Here is a 12,141-nt window from a genome sequence, read left to right as displayed (position 1 = left end):
TTTTTTTTAACTGAATGAGAAGAAATGTAAGGCCAAATATCCTCACAAACAACGCTTAAGTGAAATCAGTTTGCAACTAAGCAGTTCGAAAATTTTGCAACACGTCTGGAGAAAGACGTTCCTCGTGACGCTGTAATTCACTAGAGTAAAACGTCCGTTTATTATGTTTGTTTTTGCATAATAACTGCTATACATACCGTAGAAGCACCTTCCTTTTTGTCATCGCCGCTGACAACATGCGCCATTCTCTGCGGCTTCGGCCGCATGCTTGGCCACAAGTCACCGAAATCGGGATACATAGCCTTATTTATGAATCAGTAGTAGGTAAACGTTGCAGAAGTGTATGTATATTGTTCATTGTCAATGCTGCTTAAACAACATGCCTAACATTAAGTCAACACTCGCCTGCATTTTCGTCTTTTCCGCTTCGCGTTGCGAATGATGTCTAGGCCTACACAAAACGAAAGTAAAATGTGCGCATGTCTAAATGTAAGGGAGATCACTCGTGTTTTCCCGCAGTATATGTCTGAAATCATTCCGAAGGTGTTGTTGTTTTTGTGTATATTGAAATAAAAGAGTCCTGTTATATGGTAATACTTCAATAAACGAAAAACACAAATCACACCAACAGACATATAAAATGTAGGCCTATCGGAGCATATTTTCGTTTCTGGCTGAGCTGTAATTAGCGAGAAGGCGATATAAAAATGCAATAGCATATCTTATGATGAAAATAGAACAAAATGATAATACTGCGAAGGTAAAAAAAGCCTTCAGGTTAGAATACCAATATGGAACTAGAGAAGGACAGTGGCTAGTTCTAACATGATTCCCGGTCTCATCTGCCCCGGCCGGTTGATCCCATTTTAGTTAGGCAAGCCTGGTGTGAATCACACGGAGGCGATTTTAGAATTAATTGACAGGATCCGTATCCATTAATAGGTTTGTAATATGAACTTTTTATGTTGATCTCCTACATAATTGTAAGTTATACTCCGCCTTATATTTCGTTAAATTATCAAGTTTACGTAACAAGTGCAAGCGAAATCCTAATTGACTGCCATGTTGGAAACTTCCTCAATCTTTCCGATATAGGTCAGACGTCTAAATATGGGTGTCATGACCAAATATGGAAATTGTAGTAAACATGACCGCATCAGTAGTAATACTATATTTGGCCGTGAAGGCCATATAAGGAAACGGATAACATCACGCGTGATCTAACATGGCCGTCGTTTCTTTTTTTAGAGTTTTTAGTAAGGATTTGTTATTTTAACGATGAACGAATATGCAATATTTTGATAACATTATAATCATATGAAGCGTGAATCAGATATATTATTACTGATTAGCACTTTTGATTATCCTCAGTTAGTTGGAACAGGACCGCTTCATAGCTCTGACCACGCAATATATAATTGTAAACAGGGACGTAAATGTCACCAATTTTAGCCAATCACAGGACAATATTTCCGTGTAAAGGGTTAATCCAGCGACAGTTCCAAGAGTAAATACGAAGTTTTAGAAGGATACTTAGTTCTAACTAAGAATAAGATTATATCCAATGACGTTTGAGTGAACTTGAGTCCGTGGTAATGGATTTTATTTGCAGTTTGTTTAGTATTACTAGAAGGTGACGTTATGTCTCGTTTATGAATATCTGAGCTCATTAACTGAAGTATTTTTACCGGAAGTTGCGTGTAGCATGCATGACCTACATTCAAGTAGCAGTTCCCGATTGAGATAAACAGGGTGCATTTTCAATAAGAATACGACGTTGTGATAAGATCATATGTTCTATAAAGAAAAGTAATGATATTTACAAGCCATTCAAGTGCATTTGAGTCCAAAGTTACGCATAATAAAGACAGTAGGTCCGGTATATGATTCAATTTAGTACCAGTGACTACCGCTAGAGGCCGTCTGTGTGAAATCGACATTTATGAATATCTGAGCTCATTAACTAAAGTAATACCAATAGCTGGCGGCTAACGCCTTAGCTAAAAAGCATTAATATTCCATAAAGTAACATTGAAATAAAGCAATAACACCCTTTATATACAATACATGACTTTGATAAAAGTTAATGGTAAAGAATTGATTGATTAACGATTCTAAGAGTCAATTTAACATTTGGTATTGTTAACGAAGAACTTTTTTTCTTTTCCAATATTTACAAAATATCAAAACAAAACCCCATGTTGCTTATGTGGAGAGACACAAGACAGTAAACAGATGGCTGTTCTTAAATAAGTACCGGAACTTTAAACCTTGGTATGCAAAATCTGAATGTTTCTATGTTGATTGCAAAAAAACATGGTGTACTAACTTTCCTGGGTAGTTGTTCCAGCTGGGAGCCATGGCGATAAGCTGTGACAGTAGCTGGAGTCCGCCGAGTTTGTGAAAGGTCGCTTCCGGAGCCCAGTGTACGCGTACTGGCATCAGCTCCATCATCAGCTCCACATTCTCCTGGACAAGCTCCGGACTCAACTTAATGGCCTGAAATGAACATGATCGATAGATTTTAAGGTAAGAACTCTGCCTCACCTGTCAATCCCAACTGAGCACTCACTGATAGAAACTGTTGATCAGAGATCAACTTTTGTCCTATTCTCCCTCCATTATGAGAGTAAATTTATCAGATTACCAATATTAGTACTGTTAAGGGTGAAATTAGCACTAGTCAAACTTGAAATTTACCATTGTAGGGCAAATACTACACTGGCTGAAAACTCCCCAGTACACACAAGTACTTGCCTATTTGTTCAGTTTTTATATGTGCTTGAGTAAGGCTGTTCCCACTGGGGCTGCAACCACACGATATATCGTGTATTTGGAATACGCTACGATACACAATATTTTTTTGGAGGTCATGATACACCTACCAGATTTTACAGATTTTCTTGTTTCTGAATTTAGTCTACTCATATCCGTTCTAACATGGCGAGTGAAGCTCCAGCTTAGCATACATGTGAAAAGACGTGAATTGTATGAAACATTTTAAAGTCATGTCCACTTTGGACCAAGTCTATTTGTAGCTTTTATATCTTTTTTCTTTGCTTCTAATGTTACTGTATGTGTTGTGACCACTGTATCGTATTGTGACCGTAGTATTGTGATACATATGTTATTGTCACGTTAATGTCTCGTTGCAGCCCTAAAGCCCACACTCTCCTACTGTGTTGTGTATGTCTTTTGTATCTTCAGTGTTCAGCACGATTGAGTAAGTTGATAGTAATTTCCTAGAAAAGTAATTTCCTCAGATGAGACACTATATAGAAATGTTGTATAATGATAGATTTATTGTGACAGTTTACATGAAAATTCAGCAAGATACAGTAACACACCTTGTAGGCGGGGTTTTCCTGGACCGGTGACCCGCCATCATTTCGGGCATGAGAGCGTCGGATTTCATCAACTTTGTGTGCCAGATGTGCCTCGAAGTATCTCTTCATGGCAAGGGACACATGTCGCGCTGACTGCCTCATCGTAAAGATCTGGTCCTCGTTCAGGCTGTCCCGTCGATTTTCCACATTCAATATCTCTAGTGTACTCACCTAACACAACACACAACAACTACATATATGCACTGTCAATCAAATAGTCCCCTTACTGTGTTAAATTCACTCTCTATCTGAAAAGACTTTAACAAGAGGCCTAATGGGCTTGGATCACCTGTTATCAAGGCCAAACAAACAAGCAAGCACGGCAGGTTAATGCCATATACTCCACAACTGATGGATCATTGTTAGATTCTAACTTCTTTTGCCCAAAGTTTGTTAAGGCCATTTCTTTGCACAAACTTGTATTATGGAGTAATTTTGCAATATTACCCCCCCCCCCCCCCCCCCCCTCCTCTCTGGACTTATTTTTACTTCTATCCCTCAATCCCCAGAGCTCCCCTCCCTTCCTCATTCATACCAAAATCGAATTCCTTGGGGTTAGAAATGCTCCATGCCAATATCCTTTTACTTTAATGAACATTGTTTTTGTTTTTTGGCTTTTGTTTGTGCTACAATTAATTTATCTCCCTTTTAGGTCCTGGTCTCCCTAGCCCAATGCTGCTCCATGTCAAATAATTACCTTCACCAATCTTGAATAGGAAATGGCCATGCCTTGTCACTTACCACATTGAAGAGTCGCCTCAGGCCATCCTTCTGGTCAAACAGGTCTAATATCACTCTGAATGGGAAGGCCATCCCAAAAAACATGGCCGCATGGCAACGGCTGGAATCATGGGAGCACTCCATCAACCATAATGTGTAGCTGAAACAGGCAATGCGCAACATTTAATACGGGAGTGAGTAACATTGTTAACTATTGTTTACTTTTGTCACCCTGGTAAAATACTAGCTGTTTCCTGCCGGCTCGGCTAGGAAGAATTTCTCTTAAGCTCATTCGGTAGAGGTCAAATAAACCAGGTTCATGAACTCTGAAGAAAAGTGCATCAGTGAAACCAGTTTATATGGGACCCAATATGGACCAAAGTTTTGTTTGAAAGAAAAGACGGGGTTTCTAATAATACATAATGAGTTTTCATCAATCAGTACACACTAATAGCAGGGGAAATGTTCCTAGGTTCAGAAGTGATAGTGCTCAGGTTCAGACACACGGAAATGTATATGTATTTATGTCATCAATATTGAACCAGAATATAACATTTTTTTTCAAAACCTAAATGACCAATTCTTCTAAACTTATCTACATGTATATCACATACTAGCATCACAGTTAGCCTTTGTTCTTAAATTCTTTATGTTATGCATGTACAACATTAGCTAGACTGCTTACCTGACAAGATGGGACAACACATGTTCTGGCAATAGGCAAACCTGAAACATAGATATTTTTCATTAAGCCTCCATCTCAAGTTTAACATTTAGAATTTGGCAATCCAGACAGTATTGAACAAATATGTGACCCTAGGTAATATTTTACTCCAGGTAACACTTGACTTCGGTTAATACTCACCCTTTCTAAGACATCCTCGAAGTAGGAGAGGTAGTATACACACAGGGACACCCCTGTGGCGGCGATGGAGGGACGATACACACTCAGCAGCCTCTGCAGTCCACTCATCTGGAGGAACTCGATGGCAAACTTCTTATGACACATCAGTGTGGCCAGGTACTGTTTGTAGTGGAATTGTTAGTTAGTTGGTTAAAAAGGTCTCAACTTTGCAGTTAACTATTGTCCTAGGTATTTGATTTCAATATTTTATCTAACTCAATTTCTTATGCCTTTTTTTTTCTTTCTTAAAGATCCCTTTTTAAACCTAATTTAAGAAATTTCCTATCATCTTAAAATAAATAAGAGACAATCATTTAGACACTTTGATTCCATCACATTTCCCCTGGTAAAGGAAGATGGTAATTTCCAAAATACACAGGAAATCCCTGATGTATCAGTCATTCACAGTTTATTTTAATCTTGAACTTACAGGTAACAAACATTGATCAACTGCCCATGGGCCCATGTTCCTGAGTGCAGGTGATGAGTTAAAGAGCTCTTTGATGTTTGATTGATATGGTTTAGTGAATGTTGATCCTTCTCATCTGTAACAAAATACATACAAATCATGATGCAGCATTTTCTCACCTTCAGTGCTTCAAAAGCCAGCCTGATGTCTTTGTTGCACTTCAAGTCGATGTAGTAGAAAATCAGGTCCACAGCGTTGTGCTCAAATGCAGCAGATATCAGCTGCAACAATTTTCAATTAACATAAACTTTCAATACTTTGGACCTTCAATGTCCAATTTGGTTCTCCAAATTTTGACCTCCATCCTACATTCTACACCGTGAACCAATATTTGGGTAGACTTTCTTGCCGCTTTTGTGACCTTTAACTCATTTACAGATAATTTATGCCACCATGTTAAATCTGCCTCAACCTATCAAGATTTCCCCTAATCCCAAATGATATTTTTGCTTCAAGCTTCACTCTTAATATCTACCAAGATAGCGAGCTTGAACCTAATTGTTATTGTTTGCATACATATATGCTCCACATAGTGTGTTTGACCCTACTTCTTGTCAACATTGGTCTCCCTCTCTCCCCTTGGTGACCTTGACCTATTAGACTTTCTAGTAACCTTTACCACCATGACCTTTCACCTTCATCCTGTTAACTTCTGTTCTCATTTTTTACTTTCAACCCAACTCCTGGTAATCAATGACCTCAAGATGACATTTGACCCAAATCTTGATAACCTTTGCCCCCGATGTTGTACCTTGAATAAACCTCTTGGTAACCTCTGTCATAAAAGTGACCTTTCACCTACCTCCTGGTACTCCCCCATGGGAGTGAGGTATTGTAGGATCAGTCTCTGCTTCATGGCTGTAGACAATGGTGACAGACAGAACGTCCCAATCACATATGGCTCCATCTCCGCCCAGCTACTGTTGCTGAATTCACCTACAAATTGCATAAAATGCACACGTACTGCATCACAGTTTAAAATGTTTTTGTTACAATGAACATCTTCTTCTAGTATAAATGTTGTACATAAAATGTATTCAACCTTTAATCTTAACTTAATTCTTAATAATACTTAACCTATTCCAATGTTGCACTTTTTCCCAGGCAAAGTGTTTACATTTTGGATTCTGAAACATTTTGATTCAGAAAAAAACAAACGTTTACTAAATTTGTTAAATAGCTTCATATGGCAGGAAATATTCAAAACAATATTTCGCTCTCATTTTCATTGATTTCACCCTTGAGAAGCTCAGGATGCTGATTTCAACACAAGGTCAATTTTTTTCTGTCAAATCATTCAGATACTTACAGTATTGGAAATTTCAAAACAGAAGATTTAATTCAAACACAGGTTTGGATACATGTTGAAGGAAACAAGGGCAAACATCTTAAAAGGCCTTTTTTTCAAAATCTATGAGATATTTACCGAAGAGTAAATTCGACTCACATGAGAAGCTTTTTCAATACATACAACAGTACTACTAACTGAGCAGGACAATATTCGACACTGACCAACAGAATCCTCCCGTGTTCTTGAGCGTTTAAATCTGTAAATTTCCTCACTGTAGTAGCTAGGAGACAGAGCCCTCTTCATGGCCATCTGACGATAGGACCGTTTGTTTCCAGCCTTTCCTGGACTTCCGTCTCTACCATCCTGTGGTTCCGTTGTGGAAATCTTTTCTGGGCTGCTGCTTTCTTTGACACAATATTTTTCAGTACTTTGACAATTTGGTTTCACAAATTTTAAATCGTCTTGTTGTGTTTGAATACTGCTACTAGGAGGTTTCACTGGCGAACAGGAACCAGTCGGTCTCACTGGTATATTTAAATCTTGTTGACCACAACTATTGTCATTGGAAGATTTGACTTGTTTACTAATATCAGAGGGTTTCACTGGTATATCTAAATCTTGCTCACCACAGCTACTGTCGCTAGAGTGTTTGACTGGCGTGCTAGAATCCACGAATTTCAATAGAGTATTTAAGTCTCGTCTATCACTACTGACTGGCGTACTAGCTAAGCCACCACTACAATGGCTATCGGAGGTATTAGGCGTATCACATACAGATTTCCCAGGACTGCCAGTCTTTTTGCCACTTGTACTACCTCTGTCCGTTTTGTCGGGGGTGCGGTCTGATTTGTGTGCATCAAACATGGAGAAGAATCTTTGGTTATCGTCTGATTTACCAGTCTGTTCCATGTTCTCCTGCTCCATCTGAGCCTTAAGGTCATGTAGCCGCCTCAACATCAGAGAAACCTTAAATATAAAGACAACGCTGTAATGACGTCATATCACAGGCACCTGGACAGGTTCTGTACAAATTGTCGTGGTCACGATTCCACTTGGGTGCAAACCCAAATCGTGCAAGAAGTTTTTCCTTGCAGTTGATTTTCTAACAGTATTAAGGAGACAGACCAATCACTGTTGTATCGGCTCTGTTAGTGTCAATGAAATCACCACTTGTTTACTCTTTCCTTTTTCTTCAAATTATTTCCCTAAAAGATATCATCAAACAGTTTTTTGAAGATATTTTTTAAGATATTCTGGAAAATTTGCACCATTTCGAATGAGACAGAATTTCAGCCCAATGGCCCCAAAACAAGCCCTTGAAACAAAGAGGTAAATTCTGTAGTCTGTTGTACAGGTAAAATGTATGGGGCAACTCAGGGCATAAAGAAATGTTACTGCGTTAATGGTAACATTTGTGAAAAGTACAGCATTGGGTAGGCGAATCTTTAGATATTTCTGAAAATAATTTTACATAGCTGTTACCTAGCATGCATCTTGCCGAGCTACCAGTACTTGTTTAACAGTGCATGCATCAAATTGGCGAAAAAACTTGCTAAATTTAGGGTAGGTAGCAATAACATATAGAGTTACTGGAATCAAAGGATGTATTTTTGGGGTGGCTTGGACACACAAGACAGACAGCTCACCAGCTTATGGCCACTGTTGACATCCTTGAAGTTAGCTGCGACATCGTGTATTTCCATGGCACCAGCCAGCACTCCGATGGCGTAGGACCGCAGTGGGTCTTCACTCGTCTCCGCCCAGTGTAACAGTTTACGCACCAAGCCCTCCTGTGTGATCAATCATCAAGTTATTTCGCCAACATATGAGAGTTACTGATTTAAAACCCACTGTTATGAAATATCGCTTCACAAATTAGCGTCCACACATCTGACCGCTGCCAAGGTTTAAGACAGTATTTTTACAAACATTTATAATGCTCCATCATTATACAGTTCCCTACATATTTACACAATGGTGAATACAGAAATTCAAAATGTCTGCAACTTTTTGAATTAGAAAACATAAAACCAAACAATTCAGAAACTACAAATTCAACACTGAGCAAATTGTTTACCCTAGATAAGCGTAATTATAATGAGTTAATAGTGTAATGGACAAATAAAGTCCTGATTAATGAGGAGATTCTTCTATACTTCAGACATAACTTCTCTCCAAAATTTTATAGAAACAAGGATTTTCATAGAATCATTGTCTTCTTCAACAGCCATCGGTCACTGACCCTGAACACTTACCGTTTCCTGAAATACAATGGACGGCTCCAGTCCTGGGAGTAAGGCCAGCAGAAGTCGGCAGGCTGCTGCTTGTAGATCGTACTGCTGGTCACGACTGCTCATCAGGTACTGACTGACCAGCTATAGGGACACCACACACATAGTATACCTTACAAACTGTTTACAAATTACCTCCCTTGATGCATCTTTACACAATGGAACCTCTCAATGCTTTTTTAATGCAAAATTCCATATATTTCACTTGTTTTATCAGTATCACTTATTCAGTACTGAACTGTTGCACAAGTTTGCACATATTTTTTGGTAACATTTTGTGGATAACTTCACTGTGAAATTGTATTAAAAAAACACACATGAGAATTACATTATTTGGTTATGATGTCAGTGATATTGATGTCCACTGACACAGTTTAATGAATGGGATGTTACAATACCTTATTCATAAAGTCTTCATTTTTAAATAAGGCTTTCATCAAGTGTCCCAGTGCACATGTGGGATTAGCTCGTCCTGTAAATCAAAGATTACTGACGATAGTAAAGGTACTAAAAATAATTTACGTCGATTTTTTGTCATATGTTATAAAACATAGTTCACTCTTCCTATCTTAACTGATTTATCTACTATCATTAAATAGATACTTATGAAACACGTCTTAATTCTGATATCCAAAGTTACATTACAATTGAAATCTGTCTTAGAGACAATCTTGCCTTAAAGACATTTGCCCCCCCCCCCCAAATTACTTTGCAAACTGCTATTTTCTTAAGTTAAAAGCTGAGCCAATCGTCAAGCCAATTTTTCTGGATTTTTAAAGAATACTAGCTATAAATCATAAAGTTGTCCACCTTGAAATAAAATTAGTACAAAGAAAATTTTGTAATGAAATTGTGTTCTGCTAAATCCAAAGCAAACTTTTATTTTATTTATGAATTTTCTTCAGCTAAGGAATTTCACTTTTTCAAATTCAGATGAAAATGTCTAAGTCTGATGGAAACAATATATTTCATCCTCAAAATATATAAACAAGAACAATGCCTATACTCATATATGTAACGGACAAAATTATAATCTGATGAAATCTTAATTGTTGTTAACCTGGGTGCCGGTCATCAAATGGGTCAGGGTCCATCTTATAGTAGGATTCTGTCTCCTTCTCCATCAACTCAGAGATTCTGAAATAGTCCAAATAAACAATGAAATAAGCGTGATTTTTGTTGTCAAAAGCTTGGATCAACTTACTAGAAATGTAAGTTACACGCTAGCTAGCATATACTACTAGCTTGCTTCCTCTGAGAGGGTTAACGTTAATATCATTAGGATATATAGTAGGTTTCTAAACAGATCATTAGAAGCAAGAATGAGCATATGTAAATGTGTCATTCTCACCATAGCAAAGAACATGATGAGTAAATTGTTGTTGTATATTTCCCACCGTGCTTTGTGTGAACAGTATCTAATTGACAATTTGGGGTGGGTTTTTTTGGGGGGGGAGGGGGATAATTGTTTGTATCAAAAGTTGGATTTTTACTCACCTTTATTGTCTCATGATCAATGGCATGAATTTAAAAGATAGAAATAAAAAAAAAGGTTATCCATGCATGATGACATTTAAACATTATATGCTATATATATGTATGCCTTATTAATGGGGATTCTTTTTTAATTTGGGGGGGGGGGGGGCACTTAAATTAGGCTGGTGGCCTATGAGGACATTCATGGGACTGGTAGCTATATATGTTTTTCAAGTAGGCCTATACTGAATGGGCCGATTCTTCTTCTGGTTATTGTACCTTGCAAGGATATGGATGGGGCTAGTTGCTGTTGTCTGCTCTCTACCCCATTGTTCCAATAAACCTGTGAGTTCTGCCATTGAGTCTAGTGCTGCCATCTTGTTTCAAATTGTTTTCTGAAATCAAATTGTGTGCAAAATATCCATGACACTGTTACTAGACCAGAGTCTTAGGTAGATCAGTGATCGAGACGAAAGTAAAGTTAATATTAGTTTGCAAGGTACAAATTTTTCAAGTCATAAATATCTTGCCAAAAATATGGCCCTTGTGAGCCATACTTTCCATTTTAAATCGTAATAATTCTTGAACTGTCAGCATCATATCATACCTTCGAAACAGCTGACTTTTTCATTTTGTTGAAATTGACGATAGAAAACATTTCATTTTGTTGTGAAATCAGCCTCATCGACATCACTATTTGCTTATATCGCTGAACTTATCCACGAGTTTAATATATCTTGCAAAGTTAATTCACACAAAAGATACTTACTTTTCTCATAAATCGCTGGAACATAAAACCAAAACAAAGTTCACATGGATTTCCCGCATTCTACCATGCGTCTTCCATTTCTTATGTAAAGCTAGGCGACTTGGTACATGGAGCCACTGTTTCGAACCAAAATGGTCGTGGGGCCCACGACGGGGTCCAATCGATACATTTTATGGTTGAGCGGTGGCTTGAAAAGATTCCAATATTAATCATTTTAATGATATTGTTGTTAAAGAAGCAGTCAAATATATCTGATTGAGGTGAACGTTATTTTTTTAATGAATTACATTGCCACACATTAAATTAAAGATCATGTATAGTTGCACGTCAAAATTTTCATATGATGGCAGTACTAAAATCAATATACATTCCAATACCTAAAATGCATTGAATTTATAATGGCAACTTGTAGGAATGATTGTCTTGAGTAAAGATACTTACTGATGTTCAAGTTTAAAAGAATCAAGTGTGCCGAAAACTTCAAACAACCACAATCTGAATGCACATTATTCTTGATATATAATGCCATCATTAGTTTGTTCAGATAGATTACCTTGACCTTGGTCATTGAAGGCCTCCATAGATTTGTGGTGTATGTTGCTAGGAATAAATATTATTTTGACCAGATAAATGTTCTTATTATAAACTGTTAAAAAACCTCTTCTCGTGTGAGTTACGTATACTATTTTGCCAATAAATTAGTTACTTGCATTGCATGGCTAAAAAATATCAAGTTTATTCAAATAAATCAGGTTGACCTACACTGAAAGAATGTCCCAATTTTTAAATTTATTGAAATTACAAACAAATGTTAATTAGAACCATATACATATGG

General features: G+C 37.5%; 1 protein-coding gene across 1 annotated transcript in view; it reads right to left on the bottom strand.

Annotated features, from left to right (window-relative positions):
- Window positions 1-11,406, bottom strand: part of LOC110457269 (DDB1- and CUL4-associated factor 1-like) — a 42,622-nt gene extending 31,216 nt beyond the window's left edge. Inside the window, exons 1-14 of the mRNA XM_021508472.1 lie at window positions 11,307-11,406; window positions 10,817-10,932; window positions 10,122-10,198; window positions 9,460-9,533; window positions 9,026-9,145; window positions 8,417-8,560; window positions 6,992-7,736; window positions 6,282-6,415; window positions 5,599-5,700; window positions 4,972-5,130; window positions 4,792-4,832; window positions 4,128-4,266; window positions 3,348-3,557; window positions 2,330-2,499 (exon numbers count right to left, since the gene is read on the bottom strand). Of these exons, the coding sequence (XP_021364147.1) occupies window positions 2,330-2,499; window positions 3,348-3,557; window positions 4,128-4,266; window positions 4,792-4,832; window positions 4,972-5,130; window positions 5,599-5,700; window positions 6,282-6,415; window positions 6,992-7,736; window positions 8,417-8,560; window positions 9,026-9,145; window positions 9,460-9,533; window positions 10,122-10,198; window positions 10,817-10,914 (2,213 nt within the window). The 5' untranslated portion in view covers window positions 10,915-10,932; window positions 11,307-11,406. The remainder of the gene's footprint in view (window positions 1-2,329; window positions 2,500-3,347; window positions 3,558-4,127; window positions 4,267-4,791; window positions 4,833-4,971; window positions 5,131-5,598; window positions 5,701-6,281; window positions 6,416-6,991; window positions 7,737-8,416; window positions 8,561-9,025; window positions 9,146-9,459; window positions 9,534-10,121; window positions 10,199-10,816; window positions 10,933-11,306) is intronic.
- Between the last annotated feature and the right edge of the window lie 735 nt (window positions 11,407-12,141).

Source organism: Mizuhopecten yessoensis, unplaced genomic scaffold (assembly GCF_002113885.1).
Source record: "Mizuhopecten yessoensis strain PY_sf001 unplaced genomic scaffold, ASM211388v2 scaffold9073, whole genome shotgun sequence".
Taxonomy (NCBI): Eukaryota; Metazoa; Mollusca; class Bivalvia; order Pectinida; family Pectinidae; genus Mizuhopecten; species Mizuhopecten yessoensis.
The sequence above is the reverse complement of the archived record's forward strand: the minus strand, read 5'-3'. Positions and strand labels throughout refer to the sequence as shown.